This window comes from Lissotriton helveticus, chromosome 2_2 (assembly GCF_964261635.1).
Source record: "Lissotriton helveticus chromosome 2_2, aLisHel1.1, whole genome shotgun sequence".
Classification (NCBI taxonomy): Eukaryota; Metazoa; Chordata; class Amphibia; order Caudata; family Salamandridae; genus Lissotriton; species Lissotriton helveticus.
Genome location: NC_136060.1, coordinates 28,626,308 through 28,651,556, shown reverse-complemented (window position 1 = coordinate 28,651,556; position 25,249 = coordinate 28,626,308). Strand labels below are relative to the sequence as shown.

The following is a 25,249-nucleotide window of genomic DNA, read 5'->3' as shown; positions in this document are numbered from 1 at the left end:
ATAGAGGTCCGGGCTGTGCGCACCAATCATCGCCACGAGTTACCGGTGCCTTTCTTCACTGAAAGCCTCATGTGGAGGGCGGGTAGCTCTCACAGTATAGACGGTCACTCCCTCAAAAGAAGGCCCAATTCGCTAATTTGCCAAACTGCAGTTACATTTTCCTACAGATGGGCGCTTTCTAGAATATTGTGAAGAAAGGGAGGCTTAGAAAAAAACAGACAAATAGATATATTTGGTGGTTCCAGAGAGCACATTGATGGAGATACAAGAGGTAATTTCTCCCCTCCTTAGGTTTAATGAGCATATAATCTAGCCTATGTTTCAGTCCATCACTGTGCTGATGAAGAAACAGCGAGTTCTCTAGAGAGAGTGGAACTGCTGCGTCCTGTCTACTCTTTGGCATGCTGTTCAGTACTTTGTATTATTCATGCAACTGTGGTTTTAGATTTTTATGATATTTACCAAAGCTCTCATAATATGAATGAAGTGGTCTTGAAGGAATAATTGTAGAGAGGTGTGCATACATTGATACAACCCTATTATTGTAATTTTTTTGCATAACAATGCCCAAGAAAATGGATTTCTAAACTAAGAGTGATTTATACGCTATTTATGTTTTACAATATAAAAGATTTAGGACTGTGATATAGTGTTGATTTATTTGAGTGTGTGTATTTATGTGTGTAAAGTCATGCACAACTGTGTACCTAAAAAATGAAATAAAAAATAACTTACTAATTGTTTAGTAAAGTGACAAAGAACTTGAAGCATTAAAGTATGTGCACTATTGATCTTGTAGGACAGAGAGCTCACTATTTAAATGTTATGTGGCCCTTTTTACTTGTGAGTATTTTCAGTAATGCTTTGTTTGTTTTAATTTAGCTGTGAAAAGAATCTGTTTTTAATAAGTTAATAGGAAAACATACCTTGGGAAATCACAAGTGAATGTTAAAGTGCTAAACTTAGCAAATCTTGTTTTGGAGGTTACATTCTAGCAATGCAAACCCACAACAGTGTATTTTTAGTATATATGGGAGGGTTAAAATCCTTTCTCTTTTCCCTGGGGGGTGCAGTGTTTGCTGATGGTTGCCTTTATAATATGCCTATGAGTTGGGAACTGTGGAATCAACTGTCAGTGGCACCATCAATATCAGCTATAACCTTCTACTTTAGATAACATTTATAACTTTAGTTTTTTTTAAATTTATTTTTTATTTTAACTAACTTTATTGTCACCAAGTCATTTCTGCACAGCTTCAGGCCTACAACCTGGAGGCCGGCCGCAGGTATACCCAGGAGCAGTAAATAATGACAAACACATAAGACACAGCCATAAAACCGTCAACACTGAGGTCCGGCGGCAATGCAGTTATTACACAGTGAATGCCCCCAAGTAGGGCTCCGAGGAGTAGGACAATCCCCACAGATGCAGAAGAGAAAATCCCCTCTCCTTCAGACCCCCCCCTCCGGATTCAAAGAATCAAAAAACTAGGATGAACAAGTCTTTATAGATCAAGTAAGCTCTGCCTCAGTAACAATTGAAACAACCAACTCCTAACCCCCCCTCCCCCCACCCTATTGCCACTGCCCAAGCCATTCCTGTAGGTTATGTAGCCTGTACGTGTTCCTGACGTCTCAGCATCCTCGGCCATGGGGCCATGCCGCTAGAGCCCGCTAGTCCTCCCCAGTCTCACCCGTTGAAGAAGGGAGTTACCCCCCAACCGCAGGAGGTTCCGTCGCAACCCTAGTCCCAGAAGATGTTACTAGGCTCCTTTCTGTCATGGTGCAGTCTCCGAGTCCACCATTGTGCCACCTTCCACCTCCCCCGTGTCTCTCTCTGCGCTCTTCGTGTTCAAGTATGTCCTATACAACCCTCAAACATTCTTAGGTCGGGAGGTCGGGGGGAGCAGTTCACTATAATGTTCTGATTGTGTGCAGCAATAAATCATATTGTGCGCCCATCTTTTAGATTTATAACTTTAGTTACAGCCAGCTATTGTGTTGGAAAGAGGCAGAGGCTTTTAGTGCAGAGGAAAAGGTGTTAGAGAGAGATTTAGAAGGAGCATTGGGAGTGACTGAGCTGCTGGTGTGAAAGAGTAATTAGGATCTGCAACTAGAGATTACTCCTTGAAAAGTTGTTGATTCAGTGATGTACTTACCGTCAATTTCTAAAGTGGAGAAGGGATAGATCGTGGACTAGACGGGCATTTCAGATCCTTGGAGCATAGTAGAGCCTTGGCTTCTTATCTTCCTTCTATATTTTTCTGATTTCCAGTGCTGAGAGCTATGTTGAATCTTATTGAAAGTTTACATTGACCTTGTTTCTCGCCTCATACACCACCGGTCCCAATTAAGTTAACACCACTAGTACGACTGCTAAAATACATAGAGAAGAGTCAACCCCTACGGGCTAGAGGGGTAAACTGGAACCGTGTATGTTTGGGGAAATCTTGAGTAGCTGAATAAAAATAACTGTATAAGAAAATAGTTAACTCCTCTGCTTAAATTGTGTTTTGGTGTACTACACGAAAAGAATCAAAAGCAACTACATGAATCAAATGTGACAACCGCATATATTGAACTGCAGAAAACTGTCACGTCGTCCTATTCTGCATGTTCAGAAAATATACCCATAAAATAGTAAATGATGGTCGGTCTTCTTTAGGAATAGTTCAACCAATAACCAGACTAATGGCCAGAATATAAAAGCATAGTTTACAGAGCCTAACTGCATTTACTAACCCTAACAAAGACTTACTAAATCAAGTAAAATTTCGAATACTTAGAAGAAACTCGTTCAGGCGTTGAAGACGTTTCCTCAGCAATCCGTCATGCAGCAGAAGAAAGAGAAATTCTTAAGAACACGGCAGCAACTCCACATAGACAGATCACCTAGTAAAGGTCCAATGGCACAGTGCTCCTTTTAATTACTTCTACTGCTGTTTCCAGAATGTTCTTTACCCTTTCAGCAGTTTCTTCTTCCAGAACTTATCAGCATAATATTGAAAGTGTCAGTTACAAAATAGGTTAATTCCCGTTCAAGTGACAAGTGCAATCAATTTGCCATTTACAAAGTATTATTACAACACAAAACATCCTGTGTACATGCAAGGAAAGACTTGTTTCTTACCACGGTAGATCTGCCTACATTGGAACCACTGCCCTGTCCTCAGCGTTTTCCTACAAGTATAATTTGCGTTATCTAACAGCACTTGTACTCGACTTGTAGCCCCAAATTCTTTATTCTGCTATTTTAACCATTTCTTAAGTTTTAATAATGTGAGCAAAGTAGCACGAATTAACTTTCACACTCTGAGCTCAGGTTGCCACAAATACACTTGTTCAAGAAGTTACCACTTCTCAGTTGGTGGTAGGACCATTTATCCACAATCTAAACTTGACATAAATAGAGCAAATAGAGCAAATAAATGTAGGTTTATTATGTTAGCCTTCTGGACTCACCGTGATTTTAATTTTACAGTCGTGCTGGCCCAGCACTTTTGGTCATTGGCCTCGCCGAAGGAGGTGGGGATACCATCTAGACTCAGGCTGGTACAGCTCAAAGTTCTACACCGCATATACCACACTAGATACACCCTATGCAAGATGGGCAGGGCACACCACCCCTATTGCTTTAGAGGATGCGGGGAGGAAGGGACATTCTATCATACAATGTGGCAGTGCCCCAAGATAACTGACTATTGGAAAAAAATAATGAGAACGGTGTCACAGATGGAGGGGAGTCCCTCATCCCAGAACCACAAAAGTGCCTACTAAATGTCTGGGAGCCGAATGACCTCACGTATCAGGCGCAGGCTTGGGTAATGATGGGGCTAATGGTAGCTAAGCGGAACATAGCGCAAAGATGGGGGGCGGCAGAAGTGGGCAGCATGGTGTAAAGACATAGATATGGCAATGATGGCGGAGAGGACGGTGTTTATTAATCGGGGCTGCCCCGGAAATGGAGCAAGATATGGGGGGCATGGAATAAATTCCGGGGAGATATTTGTGAGCCACCGCCTGAGTGTGCTGAAGAAAGTTCGGATGGGGAGAAATAAAATGTGGGCTAGAATGAACCTAGAAGATTTGTGTGGGGAAATGTATAATAATAGAAGGATATGCATCGACGAAAGACCTAATTTGTTATCATGGGAATATAAATTGATAGTGCTGAACGAATATGTACAACCTGTAATGTATGCCACAGTTTGCTTTGAAAACAATAAAGCAGATTTTAAAAAAAACATATCGGATCTTATCATTGAAAACCTTAGTTACACAATTTGTCCACAGACTGATCTAAACAATTGCCTGTTTGATGCCACACCTTCCATTTTTAGGTCTCGTCCTATTAATCGCGCAAGTGATAATAGGACGAGAGTATTGAGGGCAAAACAAGCTTTGAAACCACCAGGCGGATTACATCGAGTGCATGTGCTTGTGAACGCTCTTACCATTTGCTCCCCGAGCCGCCTGCCTCCGAGAGCTTCACTTCAAAGGCAACCGCTCCCCCGCCCCCTGCTTCACACTTTTCACGGCCGCCAGGCCGCGTCTCGTATTTCTCCTCCCCTCCTCCCCACAACAATGCCAAGAGCTTGCTCGTTGGGTTACGCTGCTGTTCAATGAACGTATGCCATGTTTCGTGTCTGTTGCCGTTCTTCTAGCGCTCAGTTCTTTGTCTTCCAGCTGTCCCTCCTACCTTTGCCTCCTCCAGCTGACAGTTCCTTCCCCGGTGTATGTCTCAGCTGTTGTTACATGAGCCTGCCTGGGGCGCTAAGGCTTCTTCCGCAACAGACAGACCACGGAATGCACGACAGTGAAGCGACGGTCCGTGTCTCTGATTAAGACTTGTTTTGTTTTTACTTTTTTTAAACCAAGTTATTCAGCAGAAACACTAATAGTGTGCTCGTTTCTCCGCTGCACTATTTCACAGTTAAGGCAAGTATAATAATATTTGAGTAGCCATAGAGCACTATAAAGGAGCAGTAAAAAATGCACCAACTATAGCGAGTAACCTGTCAGCTGTGCGCGAAGGGTCTGGCTTTCACTCCAAGTCGGAAACAACCAGCAGAGAGTCCAGAAGTCAAAGGAAGGTCACTTCCCGCTAGAGAGCAGAGTGGGATGGATGTGCCAGTACACACACCCATGTGCTCCTTCTGGGGGCATACTGCGCCATGGTACCGTAGCAGAGGTACCCCAGGAACAATGCGGTGCTTACCGTGACCGTGGCAGGAACACCGCTAGAATAATGCGGCGCTTCAAGGTGTAGTGTCGGAGTCATTCCTAGAATAATGCGGTGTTTTCTGATACCAGTGCAGAGACACTCCTGGAATAATGCAATGCTCTACGGTGAAAGGGCAAAGGCATTCCTGGAATAATGCGGTGCTTTCTGGTACCGGTGCAGAGACGCTCCTGGAATAATGCAATGCTCTACGGTGAAAGGGCAAAGGCATTCCTGGAATAATGCGGTGCTTGCCGGTGCCTGGCAGGCGGAGCCTTAAGCGGTGCTTTCTAGCATCATGGAAGCAGCACCCCTGAAATAATGCGGTACTCTCCGGTACCCTAGGCAGACGCCCCCCTGGAAAAATAATGCGGTGCTATCGGTACCGTGACAGACGCACCCATGTACTTATGCGGTTTCTTCTATCATTTTAGGGAAATGTGTCCACGAAGGGGTCCCCAATCTTCATGTCTACACTCTTGTGCAGAAGGCCGCTCACCACATGCTTGGGGCTAGTACTGGTGCCCACTGCAGCCCTGTCAGAAGTGCAGCCTCCCAGGCCATGTGGTCGCAGAAACTCCTCCAGCCGAGACTCACGCGCTGCCATCCGTTTACTGGATTCCCGGTGCTTGCAAAGATCAGGGCTCCGACACACAGAAGGACCGAATGGACGTATGCGGCGATGGAAAGGCCGGAGGTAGCCTGACGCGAAATCGTCGCGAGTGGCAATACAGCGCTATCGAACTCTGATTTAACACATCTGTCAGCCTTCAGTTTCAGGTCCAACACGTGCACTCTGTCGATTCTACAATCTACGTAAACTCCCGCAATGATCAATGCGAAGAGAGACCTCACGCGACCAGCCAGCCGGAAAACGGGTTATTAGAGATAAATAGAGGATTAAATACCGATTTAGGAACGCTATCATACAGGAGCAAAGAAGAGCTCTTATTCAGGCAGCAGCTGAACAACCTGCACGGAACTCAAATTTGCATAAACGGTTCAAATTCACGAAAGCAAATGAACACAAGAAAACCTATTTTACTGTAGAGGCTCGACGAGCACAGAACGAAACACAGGAAGGAGATGTAAAAACGACCTTATAATGTTCCTGTGTACATTTCAACATGATATTATTAGACCGAGAGGTGTGTCGCCTGGAAGCGGTTGGGGGGGGGGGGGGTCTGGTTTTGTGTGTTTTTTGCGTTAATATTTACCTGTCAATACCTCGCTACCTGAAAGGCGAGCGATTCATTCTTTATCCTTCTATGGGAATGAAGGTGCGAGGTAGACTATTCACATTATTAATTATCTGTAACCAATCATCTGTATTTCACTTCGAAGTGCGCCGAAACGATTCCAAGGAGCACAGATGCAGGTTGAATCTGTTCAATTCCCGCAGTGCCGGCAGGATGTCAGCTCGCCCAGCTGGTTGCACGCAAAACAGGTTTCTGCCGCAACAACATGTTCTTCGCTGCGTTCCCCGTGCGCCGTGCAGATATGCTGGTCAATGTCACATACCAAGAAAGAGAAAAGGAGTACCAAGTCCAAAGAAAGCGCCGGTGTCACTCATGCTTGTGACTTACTGCATAGATGACGACAATGCCAATAAGAATGGAAATAACAACAACAATAATAAAACATAATATTAGCGTTATGGTTACGGTCATTATTATTATGTAAATACCCCGCCTTAATTAAAAAAAAGTCGTATTTGGGTTCTTTCCCTCTCCTGTCCTCTCATTTTGGCTCATGCGGAAGTGCGGTGGGGGCATTACGGAATCAACTCCTCCCCCCACCCCCATAATTTATACTCTGTTAATTAAGATATATTTTCGGCTGTCTGTGCTCTAAAAACGAATGCTTAATTTATGTAATGGATCAATTAAGTAGCATTCCAACATATGCTCTACATGCCCAGAAGGTGTCCTCCGTCCCAGGTACTGCTTTCGATGTCACGAATTGCGTCTAATTAATTTCACCTGCATATTAATTCAGGATCTATTTAGCAGCTCCCCTTTGTGAAAGCAAACGTAATATTTATTTTCCTAATCTTTGCCAGGATATCCGCGCTGATTGTTCACGCGGAGGTGACTTTTCAAAACGGAACGGAACTGTCTCTGAGCACGTGCCTTCCCTGTTTAAAAAAAAAAATACTTTGTTCTATACACACGGGTGCCTTTGTTTATTTTTAAAATATACTCAGATAAATATCTACGTGTTTGCTAGATTGATTGCATACTTTAAATTTTTGTGCCTTTCTGCCCTCTGTTCGTTTTTTGTGCTTTTCAGCCTCCTGTTAGACTCGTTTTTTTGTGCCCTTCTGCCCTCTGTTAGACTCGTTTTTACCTTGTTTTTCTGCCCTCTGTTAGACTCGTTTTTGTGCCCTTCTGCCCTCTTAGACTCGTTTTTCCCTTGTTTTTCTGCCCTCTATTAGACTCGCTTTTTGTGCCTTTCTGCCCCCTGTTAGACTCGTTTTTTGTGCCCTTCTGCCCTAGATTAGACTAGTTTTTCTGCCCTTCTGCCCTCTGTTAGACTCGCTTTTTGTGCCCTTCTGCCCTCTGCATCACACATCACTCAGCGCTACCCCAGCATCACTCAGCACCACAACATTATCACTAAGCACCACCACATTATCACTAAGCACCACCACAACATCACTCAGCACCACCACAGCATCACTCAGCACCACCACAGTATCACTCTGCACCACCACAGCACCACTCAGCACCACCACAGCACCACTCAGCAAGCACTACCACAGCACCACCACGCACCACCACAGCATCACTCAGCACAACAGCATCACTCAGCTCCACAACAGCATCACTCAGCTCCACAACAGCATCACTCAGCTCCACAACAGCATCACTCAGCTCCACAACAGCACCACTCAGCGCCATAACAGCACCACTCAGCGCCACCACAGCATCACTCAGCACCACCACAGCATCACTCAGCACCACCACAGCATCACTCAGCACCACCACAGCACCACCACAGCATCACTCAGCACCACCACAGCATCACTCAGCACCACCACAGCATCACTCAGCACCACCACAGCATCACTCAGCACCACCACAGCATCACTCAGCACAGCGCCACCACGGCACCACAACGGCATCACTCAGCACCACCACAGCATCACTCAGCACCACCACAGCACCACACATCACCACCACAGCACCACCACAGCACCACACAGCACCACCACAGCATCACTCAGCACCACCACAGCATCACTCAGCACCACCACAGCATCACTCAGAACCACCACAGCATCACTCCGCACCACCACAGCATCACTCCGCACCACCACAGCATCACTCAGTACCACCACAGCATCACTCAGCACCACCACAGCATCACTCAGCACCACCACAGCATCACTCAGCACAGCGCCACCACGGCACCACTCAGCACCAAAACGGCATCACTCAGCACCACCACAGCATCACTCAGCACCACCACAGCACCACACATCACCACCACAGCACCACACAGCACCACCACAGCATCACTCAGCACCACCACAGCATCACTCAGAACCACCACAGCATCACTCCGCACCACCACAGCATCACTCAGCACCACCACAGCATCACTCAGCACCACCACAGCATCACTCAGCACAGCGCCACCACGGCACCACTCAGCATCACTCAGCACAGCGCCACCACGGCACCACTCAGCACCAAAACGGCATCACTCAGCACCACCACAGCATCACTCAGCACCACCACAGCACCACACATCACCACCACAGCACCACACAGCACCACCACAGCATCACTCAGCACCACCACAGCATCACTCAGAACCACCACAGCATCACTCCGCACCACCACAGCATCACTCAGCACCACCACAGCATCACTCAGCACCACCACAGCATCACTCAGCACAGCGCCACCACGGCACCACTCAGCATCACTCAGCACAGCGCCACCACGGCACCACTCAGCATCACTCAGCACCACCACAGCACCACCACAGCACCACCACTGCATCACTCAGCGCCACCCCAGCATCAATCTGCGCAACCATTCAACAACAACTGGTTCAAATCTGTTCTCTCAATATATCAAGCTTTATTACAAATGTCACAAAAAGATGTTAATATTTCACTTCTGTTCTTGGATTTTCGTCACAATAAAATACACTGAACATAGTCTTCGCAAAAGTTATTTACAAAATTTAAGCTATTACCATTATAAATTACAATCACTTTTATTTAAGTATTAATTATTTAAAAAAATGAAAAGCCATTGTAATTTGTAATATCAATACATCAAAGTCACGTAAATACAAAACATGTTGCATTACAAATGCTATAGGTGTCACCTTTGCGAAAGTTATAACTATTGGCATTGTAAATGACAAAGCTATTAATTTAGCTATTTTCAAAACCAACACATAAATACAAAAATTGTCTTTTACAAGACCAATAGCTCAAACTTTCCTAATGCGAGACCTTTTGCATTGCAAATGCTTGTTATATTCTCCAGTTCTTTCATAAGGCATGTGATTGGAACCAAGTACAGTGGTTATTGAATCGGAGTCTTAATCGAAATCAGAAACAATTTCTAAACAGTGACCCCGTATGTAGACTAACTATATTCCTGGATGCATGCCTATTTGCGGTTGTGAATGTTTGAGATTATATGCTCAATATCTTTGTACCCAGCTTTTGTTTGACTGCATTGTACAATGTATATATGCAATACAGATACCTAATTTAAAGATATAGTTGTTCTGGTTGAATGCCATAATGCTCTCTATATATGTTCTTTAGACCTGTGGGGAACCAAGCCTTACACCTTTTATTTATACTTTTTTAGCAGGAAGAAGTTGACTCAACTTATCCAGAGACTAATGGAGTGTGTCAGACTTATTATAGCTACATTGAACCTTGTTCCGAAGTAAAAACGGAGGTTGACAGCACTGTGAACATTATAAGTAAGTTTTGTCACCGGGTCTGCTAATAGAGCAAGTGCATTTATTGTGTGTACATATCCACATCTTGAAATAGGGCTGATGGAAATTTGACTATCCATTTAAGTGCAGCTTGACTAGGGCCCAGAATGAAAAATTTCCTAGCTATCGTGACAGAAAGTTTCAATTCTATTAAAGACTCTGAGTTGAGGATTATGCTCATCTTTCCTAGCTTTATTTTAACAGCAGCTATTATAAAACTTTATCTACAGACCACATTTCCCAAACACCCTCGGGAACATGTTGGTCAGAAAAGAAACAAACAAGGGACCACACGTCCCCTAAGTCCATTAACCAATCACAGTGCCATGAGCCCGATATAGTCTCTCCTTCTATCACTGCCCTTCCTCTTTCGAAGCGTGAGTCATGCCCATCTTAACCAATCACCCTTCCTGTTTCCCAGAATCACCTCCTGGAATGGAAAGGACAATATCAGAGCTAGGAAAAACAACTGTTTTGCAGCGTGAATCTTTCTGGATTCACTATGCTGTGCATTATTTTGCGGTCTAGTGGTTGGGTCCGGAATTGTAGTCTTTACTTTCTTTTTTTTTTTTTCGTAGCCCAGGTGGGCGCCGACGTCCCACCTTTTGGTGTACTTCCTGTGACGTCAACACGCTTCCAGCGGAAGCTCCCACCTTTGGGCGCCATCTTCAGATTATTTTTCCGCCGTTGGGTCTGGATCGTTCCCGAGGGGCTTCAGAGTTTTGGAGGAAAGAAGACGCAGAAAAGTCGATTTTTGTACGGAAAAGACTGAGAAGACGACGAGGAACAACACCATCAGGGCACCCCCTGAACGCAAGACAAGACACCTTTTTAGGTCTCGCCTGTCGATGCGCATGCGCATCGAGCAAGGCGAGAGTATTGGCACTTATCCGCTCTTTATCCACACTGCAAGGAATCGTGGCGATTCCTTGCAGTGCACGAGAAATTTAAGCTCAATGCGCATGCGCATTGAGCTTAAATGCGCGTGCACATGCCCCCAGCCGCCTACTCTCTCTCACAGCCTCCCCCAGCTCCGCCCCTCACTACTTGATTGCACGGCCGCTAGGCCGTGCCTCCCCTACTCTCCTCCCCCCTCCTCCTTTCCTCCCCTGCCTGCCTGCCGCTAGGCCGTGCCTCCCCTACTCTCCTCCCCCCTCCTCCTCCTACTCTCCTCCCCTGCCTGCCTGCCGTGTCGCACCTCTCCCCTCTCCGCCCCCTCCCCTGCCCGCCCCCTCCCCTGCCCGCCGTGTTACGGTGAAAGGCTTGTTTCCGTTTGTCTCTCTCCTTTCAGGTATTCCCTTCCTGTATTCTTTTTCCTCGAGCTTTACAATATTTCTCCCAAGTGCCCCCACCTTCTACCTTTGTCCCTCAATTTAAACATTTTCCTTCGGCCTCCTTTTCAATTATGCTCCTCAATTTTCTGCCTTGAGGTTCAGTCGCCCCCTTCAATGGCCTTCCTCTCCTCGTCCTTCCTTCCTCTTGCCTCTCTCCTCCGTTCCCGGTTCCCACGCTGCCTGTCCCTGCTTCCTGCCTGTCTTTGGGGTCTCCGTCTTCTTTGGTTGTCCCTCCCCTTCCCGCCGTGTCGCATTTCTCCTCCCCCCTCCACTGGTCCCCGCAGCCTCCTCGAGTGAAGCCCCTGCCTGCGCCAGCCCTGCCTGTGAGTACCGCGTGCCTGCAGCAGCTCTCCGAATTCGACTGCCTCCTGCAGGCGACCCCTCCCTTACATGTTACTGCTCCATGTCTGTGACCGCATCGTTTCTCTCCGCCTGTGACTGCTCCTGCCTGCGATTGTTCGTTGACTGTAACTGGTCTCCAGTTCTGTGTGTGCGCTCTGTAACTGCTGCACACATGAGCCTGCTCCTGCGATTGCTTCCTGTCCGACTGTTTCTTGTGTTTGTTTAACAGTTTATTCTGACCAATTGATTTACAGTTCACATTCGGGATTTCACACGGTTTGCGAAGTTACCTGGAAACTAAGTATATGCTGGGGCTTTGTCAGGTACATGCAAACGAGAGCAAACTTACTCAAACACAACTCCAGACCTTCCTGAAGTAAAATCCTTGTCTGACTGGCGCAGAGTTAAAAGAGGCGAACGCGCTGTCGTCGTTTGCGTTCCAACTTAAATATATCGCGCCAAAAGATTAAAAGCAAAGAAGAGCTCACTCACGCGCACACACGCAAATAGTTGTAACTTTTACAGCCTCTTGAATTTACGTAGCAAATCTCGCGTCATTGTTGATAAAAAAACACGTGCTCAATTATACTATATCCAATCCTGGCTGCCCCGCTACAGTATTTGCACTGAATTATTGCTCGCCCATGTCAGGCTTCGTTTAGCGCTTGCAAACGGATGTAGATTTAATATAATGTTACCCGTCTTCAGCCATGGTTCTTTCCTTCGCGTTTTGCCTCGTTGACTCTGCGAGAACCCCTTTAACTTCCACGGCTCAGAACCGGAACGCAGCAGCCAGTCGGATACCAAAAGCAAACGAAGCCATAATCGTTGTCGCCCCACCGTCGCTCTCTTCCACAGGTTTCCCATCTCTTCGGACATCCGCTTCCAGGAACATACAGTTTCCTCTTTTGGTCACCATATAGCAGTGGGAGTCTAATGCTAAGCCTGCCGCTGCGTTTGGGTTTGAAGTCGAGCAGGCTGTGATGTCCTCGCTTCCAGGCACTGTATCTGACCCTCGGGCGCTCTCTGCTAATAGCCAGTCAAGCCCCAGCACTGTCTGCTCTTATTTTTTCTCACTCACCCTCACTCACCCTCACTCACCCTCACCCCCTCCCTCACCCTCACTCACCCTCACTCACCCACCCTCACTCACCCTCACTCACTCACCCTCAACCCCTCACCCTCAACCCCTCACCCTCACTCACCCTCACTCACTCACCCTCAACCCCTCACCCTCACTCACCCTCACTCACCCTCACTCACCCTCACTCACCCTCAATCCCTCACTCACCCTCAACCCCTCACCCTCACTCACCCTCAATCCCTCACCCTCACTCACCCTCACTCACCCTCAATCCCTCACTCACCCTCAACCCCTCACCCTCACTCACCCTCAATCCCTCACCCACACTCACCCTCAATCCCTCACCCTCACTCACCCTCAATCCCTCACCCTCAATCCCTCACCCTCACTCACCCTCAACCCCTCACCCTCACTCACCCTCACTCTCACTCACCCTCACCCCCTCACCCTCCACCCTCACTCACCCTCACCCTCACTCACCCTCACCATCACTCACCCTCACTCATCCTCACCCTCACTCACCCTCACTCACCCTCACCCTCAACCCCTCACCCTCACTCACCCTCACTCACCCACCCTCACTCACCCTCACTCACCCTCACTCACCCTCACTCACCCTCACTCACCCTCACTCACCCTCACTCACCCTCACTCACCCTCACTCACCCTCACTCACCCTCACTCACCCTCACCCTCACTCACCCTCACCCTCACTCACCCTCACCCTCACTCACCCTCACCCTCACTCACCCTCAACCCCTCACCCTCACTCACTCACCCTCACTCACCCTCACTCACTCACCCTCAACCCCTCACCCTCACTCACCCTCACTCACCCTCAACCCCTCACCCTCACTCACCCTCACTCACTCACCCTCAACCCCTCACCCTCACTCGCCCTCACTCACCCTCAACCCCTCACCCTCACTCACCCTCACTCACCCTCACTCACTCACTCACCCTCAACCCCTCACCCTCACTCACCCTCAACCCCTCACCCTCACTCACCCTCAACCCCTCACCCTCACTCATCCTCAATCCCTCACCCTCACTCACCCTCAACCCCTCACCCTCACTCACCCTCAATCCCTCACCCACCCTCAACCCCTCACCCTCACTCACCCTCAACCCCTCAGCATCACCCTCACTCACCCTCACTCACCCTCAACCCCTCACCTACCCTCACCCTCAACCCCTCACCCTCACTCACCCTCAACACCTCACTCGCCCTCACCCTCACTCACCCTCAACCCCTCACCCTCACTCACCCTCACTCACCCTCACCCACCCTCACTCACCCTCACTCTCACTCACCCTCAACCCCTCACCCTCACTCACCCTCAACCCCTCACCCTCACCCACCCTCAACCCCTCACCCTAACTCACACTCACCCTCACTCACCCTCAACCCCTCACCCTCACACAGTGCAATAGGTCTCGGAGCATTTGAGTTAGAGCTTTTAGAAATGTTTATGGCTTTTTTTTTAATTCTTTAGCATTGGCTACAGGAAACAAAAATGCTAAAGATTTACAAAAAACCCATAAACAATTCTAAAAGCACTAACTCTAATGCTGCGAGACCTATTGCATTTCCAATGCTTGTTAAATTCTGTGGTAACTGCCACCACAAATACGCGCAGAAGGACCAGCACCCGGTTTGTAACCTCTGCCCACCGGTCGACCACGAGTGCAAGGACTGCAACGCCTGCTCCGCCTTCACAACGAAGACTCTCCGGGTTAGAGAGCGACAGAAAAGAGCCAACTACAACATGCAAGGCAAGGGACAACCACCGTCCCTTTGAGACCTGGGGCTCTCGAGCGACGAGAAGGACAACGTCGCCGGAGAAGACGACGACTACACGGTTGTAGAGACCGATAAGAAGACTTTTAAAGAGGTAGGAGAGTCGATGACCCCTAAGCCCCGACAGACCCTCGAAGGTCTGAGTCAGACTCGAGAAAAACAGAGTAAGTCCTCGAAGGGAGCACTGGCGCCGAAAATCTCAACGGCTGCAGCTGCATCCAAGGACAAACAGCCCAGCGGATCCTCCGAAAAGGACTCCCAGGCGGCGAAGACCGGCGAAAAGCCAAGGTTGTCGAAGCACGTCCCCGAAAAGGAACGTTCGACTTTGAAAGAAAAGGACCCGAAGGTCACTTCGGCGCCGACTAAGGACCCGAAGCCCATTTCGACGTCGACTTATACGTCGAAGAGATCAGCCGAACTGTTCGACGCTGAGCAGGCCGCCGAACTGGAGAGAAAGAAAAGACGGTTCGAGGCCGGAATGGATAACATACTGCAAAGAAAGAAGGAGTTCGACGAAAAGATGAAGAGGTTTGCGATACCTTCGAAGCCAAATACGGTGATCGTTGAAGTAGAAGAGGAGGAGGACTTCGACGCCGAAGAGCCGCCGAAAAGCCTTCTACTACGAGGAGGAGGGCGACGACGATCAGCGAACGATCCTCGGCTCTGCATTCTCTGGGCACAGGACCTGGAGTGGCAGGACCTCGGCACGGAAAGCCCAGAAGAGGCCGTGGACACGTACCCTTCGAGGCCTTCATCGCCAGATGACATTGGGGTCTACAATCTGGTCATCAAGAACACGGCAACAGCTTTTGGAGTCCAGCTAGATGAGGAAAAAACGAAAGCAGACTTCCTCTTGGAGACCCTCCTCCCCACATAAACTAGGAGCCAGTACCTCCCCATGCTTGAGTGTCATGGCCCAGGGGAAGGAGGCGTTCAAGGAACTGGCAACATGCAGGTCAGTTACGCCTAGGACGGAGAAGAAATATAAACACTCCTCTAAGGATCCTCCCTACATCCGAGGATCAGTTACGGCAGACTCCATTATTCTGACGATCGCCAGGAAAAGGGCAAATGTACCAACAACATCAGGGCCACCACCAGACAAGGAAAGCAGGAGGACGGACCTAACGGGAAGGCAGATAGAAAGAATTGCAGCGATGCACTGGCGCATGGCAAACTCAAACGCCTTGCTGAACAGGCACCTGTACCAAATTCTGGACGAGATCGGACAGCTGATCAAGCACCTTCCAGACGAGTACCAACAAAGAGCTTCACACCTTGTGGAAGAAGGGAAAAATGTGGCAAATTCTTGCCTCAAAACAACCTTGGATGGAGCTGATAAGTCCAGCAGGCTGATGATGTTGGGAATCACGGAGAGAAGGCAGGCATGGCTCAGGATCTCAGGCTTCAAACCAGAGGTGCAGCACAACATTCTAAGCCCCCCGTTCAATGGGGAGACACTGTTTGGGGCGCCGGTCGATGAAAAGCTCACCCAGCTCAGAAAAGAAAACGAAACTGCAAGGTCCATGGGGGCCTTACAATTCAGGGGGACGAAAAGGGGTACTCCGTCGTGAAGACCGAACGGAAGAGAGGGAAACCTGCCAGGAACGTCACACCAGACTTTCCAACAGTCCCACCAGGGCGACAGCCAAATATAACAAGGACATCAAAAACAAACCTGTCACTACCAGCAAAGGGGCCAGTCCTTTCGCTGGAGGGCGAACGGATGTGGACAAAATAAAAGAGGGGGCCAACAACCCACCTCTAAGTGACTCCGTCCCGCAATACGTGCCCACCCACGCAACTCCTCCCAGGGTGGAGCACAACAAGACCAACACAGGGTTACACGGACAAAACATCAACGAACATGTAACACCAGTAGGAGGCAGGCTAAGTCATTTCTTCAGGGAGTGGAAGAAGATAACCACAGACAAATGGATACTCAACATCATACAGTTCGGATACTGCATAGAACTGGAAAAGACACAGCCAAACAGGAAACCAAAAAGAAAGGCGCAGTCAGGAAAGGAGCTAGAGCTACTGCAAAAGGAACCGAAGGAACTCCTCCAAAAGGAGGCCATCGAATCAGTACCATACAGAGAAAGGAACAAGGGAGTGTACTCAACCTACTTCCTGGTACCAAAGGTGGACGAAACACTGAGACCCATCCTGGACCTAAGGTTCCTAAATAAGTTAATAAAAACACAAAAGTTCAAGATGACGTCCCTACAAGAGGTCATTCCTCAGACAAGGGACGGAGACTTCATGGCCACCATAGACCTCAAAGATGCCTACCTGCACATCCCAATGAACAGGCAGCACGAACATCTACTGAGATTTACCATCAACAAAGACTTCTACCAGTTCACAGCCCTAGCATTCGGACTAAAATCCGCACCAAGGGTCTTCACAAAGTGCCTCGCAGCAGTGGCAGCGCACCCAAGGAGGGAAGGGATACATGTATACCCTTACCTGGACGACTTGCTAATAAAAGCAAGTTCACACAGGACATGCAAAGAACACGCACAGCGCGTGACAAGTACACTGGTGGACCTGGGATTCTCAATTCACTGGGGGAAATCCTCAATGGAACCAGAGCAAGTAAAAATCTTCCTAGGAGCACAGATCAACACCATACAGAGCAGGGTGTTCCCCAGTGTCAAGAGAACACTGGGCCTGCTGAAGGAGTCGCGCCTCTACCAGAAGGGGCGAGCTCTGACAGTGAGGACAGCGAGCAAGATCATGGGCATGATGGCCTCCTGCATACATCTGGTCCCCAATGTACGGCTCCACATGAGACCATTTCAGGAATGGCTGCAAGAACAATGGTCACAAGCTACAGGAAGTAGGGACGATCTAGTGGTTGTAACGCATGCAGTGCAGGAGGAGATGTTGTGGTGGAACAAGGAGAACATAACAGAAGGAAGCCTTAAACCCCACCGACCCCAACGGTGACCATCACCACAGACGCATCTCAGAAGGGGTGGGGAGCACAAATGAGCAAGCTCAGGGTGAGGGGTCTGTGGACTCCAGCGGATGCGGTCAAACACATCAACTACCTGGAACCAAAGACAGTGTTCCTCGCCCTAAAAAGCCTTCCAGACAAAACTGTACAACCAGAGAGTGTTGATCTAGACGGACAACACAACAACTATGCTCTACATCAACAAGCAGGGTGGAACACAATCAGCCCCGCTGTCGAACCTAGCACAGGAGATATGGAGATGGGCCATCCCACTAAAAATAGACCTGCTAGCCATACACCTACCAGGGAAGGACAGTGTGGAAGCAGACTGGCTCAGCCGACCGACATCGGCATCCCACGAGTGAGAGCTCAATACGCAGGAAATACAAAGGCTATTCAGAAGGTGGGGAACACCGACAATAGACCTATTTGCAACACGCCAGAATGCAAAATGCCGAAACTTCGTATCCAGGCAACCAGGGGAAGGATCCCTGGGGAATGCCCTATGGATAAGCTGGTCGAAAACATTTGCTTACGCTTTTCCCCCGGTACCACTGATACACAGAATACTCAACAAGTGCAGAACCAGCAACATGACTCTGATCCTGGTGACACCACAGTGGGCCAGGCAGACCTGGTACTCACAGATAATGGAAATGGCACAGGGTGCACCCCACAAGTTCGGGAAAAGGAAAGACTTACTCTCCAAGCAAAACAGAGAAGTACTACACCCAGAGCCAGAGAGCCTCAGCCTAGCAGCATGGCTCCTGAAGTCATAGAGTTTGCACACCTGAAGTTACCTGAGAGCACCCTGCGGGTACTACGAGAGGCAAGGAGACCTAGCACACAAAGGTGCTATGTGGCAAAATGGAAGAGGTTTACACAATGGTGCAGCAAGAAAAAGCAACACAAGAAGATGACAAGGGAATCAACGGTGCTAAGATATCTCACGCACCTGCTGAAGGCAAAACTAAGTTCATCCTCACTAAGAGTACACCTAGCTGCGATAGTAGCCTACACTAGAGGAGAAACAGGGAAGAGCTTCTTTACATCATAGATAGTAAAGAGATTCCTGGAAGGGGCAAAGAGGTTCGCACCACCAAAGAGGATGCCGCCACCGGCATGGAACCTCAATTTAGTCCTAACCGAGCTCATGAAAGCGCCCTTTGAACCCATTCATAAGCCCTCCCTACAAATGCTAACAATGAAAACAGCCTTCTTGGTGGCAATCACCTTGCTGCGCAGGGTGAGTGAACTACAGGCGCTAACGCTGCAAGAACCCTACATCCAAATACACAATGATAGGGTGGTGATGAGAACGGACCCACACTTTATGCCGAAGGTGGTGTCAAGTTTCCACATCAACTAGACGGTACAAATACCAAGCTTCTTTCAGAAACCAGCCACAAGTGCAGAGGGGGCACTGCACACTCTGGACGCTAGAAGGGCAGTAATGTACTACATAGAAAGGACAAAGGAACACAGGAAGACAAAACAGTTCTTGTGTCATTCGCAAGCAGTTTCCTGGGTAGACCAGTAACAAAGGGAGCCATCGCACGATGGATCGCACAAACTATACAATTCTGCCACAGACAGGCAGACCAAAAACTAGCAGAAGGGGCACGGGCCCACTCTACCAGGAAAAAAGGGGCAACAATAGCCTTCCTGGCTAACACACCCATTCAAGACATATGCCTGGCGGCAAAATGGGCTTCAGTGCACACGTTCACTAAGCACTACTGTGTGGATATACAAATGAACAAGGAAGCACAAGTAGGACAGAAGGTGCTTCAACATATGTTCAACAACCAACGCTCATCTTCCACCCAGCCGCCACAAACTTAACAAACCACTACAAAGTCTATGCACAGCATAGTGAATCCAGAAAGATTCACACTGCAAAACAAATAGTTTCTTACCTGTCGGTGTAGTTTTGCAGCTTGAAGATCTTTCTGGATTCACTAGCGAACCCACCCACCTCCGCCAGAAAGATGAGGCTGGAGAAGCAGGTGGTAATACAAGGACACCACAGAAGCAGACACCTTGAAGGACAAAGCGGATAAATCACTTACTTGAAAAGAAATACAGAACATTGCCAAAGGATTCGCAATCCGAACACAAAACAAGAAAAAAGAATCCGAAGATGGAGCCCAAAGGTGGGAGCTTCCGCAGGAAGCGTGCCGACGTCACAGGAAGTACAAAAAGGTGGGACGTCGACGCCCACCTGGGCTATGAAAGAAAAAGAAAGAAAAGACTACGATTCCTGACCCAACCACTAGACCGCGAAATAATGCACAGCATAGTGAATCCAGAAAGATCTTCAAGCTGTAAAACTACACCGACAGGTAAGAAACTATTCGCTATCACAGCTAAAGTGTGAAGTCAAAGAACAAGATGCTATCTCAAAATCTAGACATTGAAAGATATGAGCTATCTGAAAGTTGCAAACCATTGGAACATAAATAGTATGCAAATTCAACTGTTAAACCACTGAACCACATGTCAAAGTAGGACATAAAATCTTACTTACTCCTTAACGGGCGGGCGAAGGCAGATCGCTTCCACCGGTGGGATAATCCTCTCCTCCGAATCCTTAATTGATTTAAAACTTTAATGCCAGATTCTTGCATGACTCATCGTACCATCGTTGGAGCGGAAACCACCTTGTCTGGTTTTCTTATAGCAATCAAAAGTTGCCGTTCACCTGGAGGTCGGAACTCCGAGGACATTTCCTCATAAACTTTCAAACAGCGAACCACACATAACATGGGCGCGTTGGGGAAAGCTGGGTATTCAATGACTCAGGTATTGCATTTAGTCCTTCGTCGGACCGTAAAGGACACTCCTGAGGGAGAAAAAACCCTGCCTGTGATACCTAGGGCACACACATCTGAAACTCTCCTGCAAGAGATTAGACAAAGCAGCATGGCTAATTTCGCCGATAACTCCTTCCTTATCAAATACTCATTATGTTGCCATGACAAAAACAAATTGAGCACTCTATTCACACCCCATAGCTCAGAATAGAGGTTCCGGGGGAAGGGACAAACGAAGCCCCCACAAGAGACGACACACAAAAATGTGTTCTCCCATCGGATTGCCCTGAATTGGCACTTATCCCGCTGAAATCGCGGACCTAAAAGTATTAACCGAGCAATAGGCTAAACCTTGCTGTGCCAGACTGTTTAGGGAGTTCAATACATGAACTAAGTCCACGCCCACGGGATCACAACCCCGTCGCACACACCAATGACACCATCGTCGCCAAGCGGATTTATAGCGTTTGATGGTGCTATCTGCCCAGGCCTTGGACAAGAGGTCTTCAACGTAGTCCGAAAAGCCAGGGAGAGACCATCTATCATAATCCTCCATGCCATGAGCTGTAGTGCCCCGCTGAGCACTATTTGATGAGGAAGTAGATCTGGATTGAGAAGGAGTTCTGGAAAGTCGGGGAGTCTGATTGGAAAATCCCAAGAAAGTTCCAGCAGAACTGGAAACCATACTTGCGACCTCCAAATTGGTGTGTTGAGAACCAAGTTCGCTCTTTGTCTCCTGACTTGGGTCGAGACCTGAATGATCATCGCAAACCGTGGAAACGCATAGGGTTGTTCCTGCGTCCAGTCCTGCAGGAACGCATCCGTGGCAAGAGCCAACAAGTCCGGACGCCAACTCAAAAACCGAGGAACCTGGTGGTCCATCCTGGACGCAAAAATGTCAACTGAAAAAGGACCCTAACAATCTTGTACTAGTGAAAAAAACGTCCAGATGCAGTTTCCAGAGATTGGAATCTTTGAAGTGACACAATTGCCAGTCCGCCACCTGATTCTTCCGGCCGGGGAGATATTCCGCCTGCAGAGAAATGTGATGGTCCAGGTAAATTGCCTAAAATTTGTCGACAGGTCCGACAGCACCTTTGATCGGGTGCCCTCCGAAGTGGTTGATATACCGGACTGCCGATATATTGTCCATTTTCAGCAGGACACACGACTGCCCTTTCTCCTTGGTCCAAGACTTCACTGCAAAAGAGCCCGCTAGAATCTCCAGACAATTGATATGCAGTGCCTGTTCTTGCTGATACCAGTGGAGAAGTTTCCGGCCCTGCTGGCGTCGGATTCGATGACTAAATCCGGTGCTGAACCAAAAATTGCCCTCCCATTCCAGGCTTCCATTTGAGAGAGCCACCAATGAATTTCTTCCTGTGCCTCTTCCGACAGGGAAACTCGATGGGAGAAACGGCAATCCTTCCTTAGGTGTTGCGCCTTGAGGCGGTGTAAGGCCCTGTAGTGGAGCGGGCCCTGAAAAATCGCCTGGATGGACGCGGACAACATCCCCACTATGCGGGCTATTTACTGAAGGGGAATCGTCTGTTTGGCCAGAGCACGTCGCAGCTTGTGACGGATCTTGGACAGTTTGCGCTCCAGGAGACTGAGGGTCGAGGCAACGGAGTTTATCACAAACCCTAGAAATGTGACTGATTGTGCCGGGGTCAACAAAGACTTCTTTGTGTTTATGATTAACCCAAGACTCTCTCAGAGAGTGACCGCCTGCTGTAGCTTGTCCCGAAGCAAATCCGGGTCCTGGACCAGTAACAGCATGTCGTCCAGGTACATAATCAGACGGGTTCCTCGTGTGCGGAGGTACTCCACGACTGGCCGGAGGACCTTCGTGAAACACAACGGAGCAGAGAAGAGACCGAAAGGACGAGACTTAAACTGGAACACCGGATCTCGCCAGCGAAACTGAAAGAACCTCCTGTGTGGAGGAAAAATAGGAATGGCCAGATAGGCATCTTTTAAATCGGGGCGGACCATCCAATCCGCGGGATGCAAAACATCTCTGAGGAGATGTATGCTCTCCATTTAGAAGTGGCTGTAGACTAACCACTCTTTAAACTCTAGGAGGTTAAAAACTGGGCGCTGGCCTCCATCCGCCTTGTCCACCAAAAACCTATTGCTTAAGATGCCCTGTGGGTGCAACACGGTACCGCAAATGGCCCCTTTGTCTAGTAAGGCGGAGATGTCTGTGTGTATTAGGAGTGCCTCTTGGCGGGAAAACTGGACAGGCCGGGGTGGAACCAACTGTTTGGGCACGCCACAAAACCCTATATGAAAACCTTGAACAGTTTGTAACACTCCAGCATCGGACATGATTTGCTCCCATTGACTCACAAAGCAGGCCAGACGGCCGCCCACACTCACCAGGGAGTCCGGTGTTACACTTACCGGCTGATGACGAGTTGCCCCTCCTCTGAATTCACGACCTCTGCCACGGCATCCACGGGAAGGGTAGAAATTGTTGTACCGTTGCTGGTTCTGGTACTGCCCTTGCCTGGAGCCTTGCCACCTGGAAATGTGGGGGGGCTGGCTGGACGAGCTGCCCCTGCGAAGACCGGCACCCGGAAAACCCAGGGAGAAAAGACCTTCTTTCTAGAAGTCCGGACTTTGTCCAGTGACATAAACGTGTTGACTAACTTGCCCAGCTCCTTAATAAAGGGCTCTCCAAACAAACTTCCTTGCGTCACTGCTCCCGCCTCATAGTCGACTAGGTCCCCAAGTTTAGGGTCGACCTTTATCAAAAAGGACCTTCGCCGCTCTTTAGAGAGCGCACAGTTTGCGCTGCCGAGGCAAACTAGGGCACGCTGAGCACATCCGGAGAGGGCTTCTGGAGAGATAAGGGCACTGGAAGACTTGCCGTCTTCCGCCATAGCCAAAATCATTGTTAGGGCGTCCAACAACTTGTCCTGGCTCGCCTGCCACGACGTATCAATCACTTTCTTTGGATCCTTTATAAACTTGGCTAGAAAAGTTACCATTCTGGTGTCTAGCTTGAGTGTTTGTGCAACTGTGCCATCCATAGAGGGACGGGGACACTCCGACCGGAGTCGACTACGGGTATCTTTTCCCATAGGAGTCCTGATTCTACCCGCCATGTTGTTCGCCACCTTTGCGGACGGGGTCCATTCAGAAGATCTGGGGTGCATGAGGAGTTCTGGATCCAACATATCCGAAGCCCCTCCCGCCCCATGAGAATCGAGGGTCCTGCTTGTGACGCTGGGCGCCATGGTATAGCTGTTTCCGGTTCCTTGTCTGTGTCAGCGTGGTTGTCATCCCCTTGGGACGGGCTAACCGGGGCAGTGGTGGCTGGGGAGGGTGTGCTATGCACCGGAGTGACCACCGGCAGGCTGCGAGCCAGAAAAGCCTCATGTAAGCGCTCAAATTCGTCTAGGTCCACTCCGTCCGTCCTAGGGCGTTTAGCTGAGACCGGCTCCTATGCCTGGGCACTCTGTGGAGTAGTAGGGGTAGTAGACGATGCACCAAGGGGTGCAGACGGGGCATTGGACACTAATGGAGCCCAGCGAGCGCATAGTTGCTCCAGTTTTTGGGACAAGCGCTCCTCCATAGGAGCCATTACCTCCTCAACTGCCCGGTAGATAGTCGTCAACAGCATCGTAAAAATCATCGTCCCAGGGCAGTTGGGCTAGGGGATCCTCCTCCCACTGCATGTTGGCCTGGTTAGACATGCCCACATGTTTATGTAGTGTGACTAAGGTCCAAAAAACAACCTTGCACCAAATCTGGTGCCTCCGCAGTTAGGGGCTGCTTAATAATGCTGGGGATCAGTGTATTGTAAAGGGCAGTACCCAAAATAGGAAATTAGGAGGAGGGAACCACCCTTCCGGCACACCACCTGCACCTAATTAAACAACTCAGGACTTAAGAAAAAAATGGTTTGAGGCATATGGGCTGCAGGCCACACACTATTGCATAGATCACCATCTGGTGGTGGGCCCGAATGATTACACTTTGTTTTTGTCTTGGAAGAGTCTTTTTCTGTTGGATGACTCCTCCTGTAGATCGTAGTGCGCATGGGCATCGACTCCATCTTCAGATTGTTTTTTTCCGCCATCGGGCTCGGATGCGTTTATCGTTCTGTCCCGTTACCGATCTCCTTTCGACTTCCAGACCTTCATCATACCATTGGTATCGTTTTCGACAGTAATTCCGGTTACCCGCGTCAAAGATAGGCTTGCGCTTCTCGATTCCAGCATTCGTCGGGGCTGTCGGGCCCAACTCCGCCATTGGGCCTTTGGCTCATGGAAAGAACACCTTTTTTTTTTTTTTGCAGAGTTTTATATAGCGCGAACTAGAACCGAACCGAATCAGTTATCAGAGCGCTTTACATAGCACCAGTTACGTTACATGAGGACACACTTTCATTTTAGGCACGGGGAGATTAAGTGATTTGCCCAGAATCACAGGGGGTTTTTGGCGTCGTTACCGAGACTCGAACCCAGATCCCCAGGTCCGAGGTCGAGCGCCTTAGCCGTTAGGCCAACCCCTCTCCCCTTGTGGACACAAATTCCCTCACACTGATCTTCATGAGGTTTGCAATCTGTGCTTGTCCCCAGAGCACGAGAGTCGAGACTGTGAGGCCTGCGCTTCGTTCCGGTCCAAGAAGACCATCAGGGACCGTCGAGCTTGAAGAGTCATGGCGCAGTCATCTTCATCGACACCAGACCTCA

General features: G+C 48.8%; 1 protein-coding gene across 3 annotated transcripts in view; it reads left to right on the top strand.

Annotated features, from left to right (window-relative positions):
• The window catches only part of IRF2 (interferon regulatory factor 2), a 319,691-nt gene that overhangs the window by 161,162 nt on the left and 133,280 nt on the right, over positions 1 to 25,249 (top strand). For all 3 annotated transcript variants that reach the window (XM_078678011.1, XM_078678009.1, XM_078678010.1), the window contains one exon: positions 10,066 to 10,183. In XM_078678011.1, the coding sequence (XP_078534137.1) occupies positions 10,066 to 10,183 (118 nt within the window). The remainder of the gene's footprint in view (positions 1 to 10,065; positions 10,184 to 25,249) is intronic.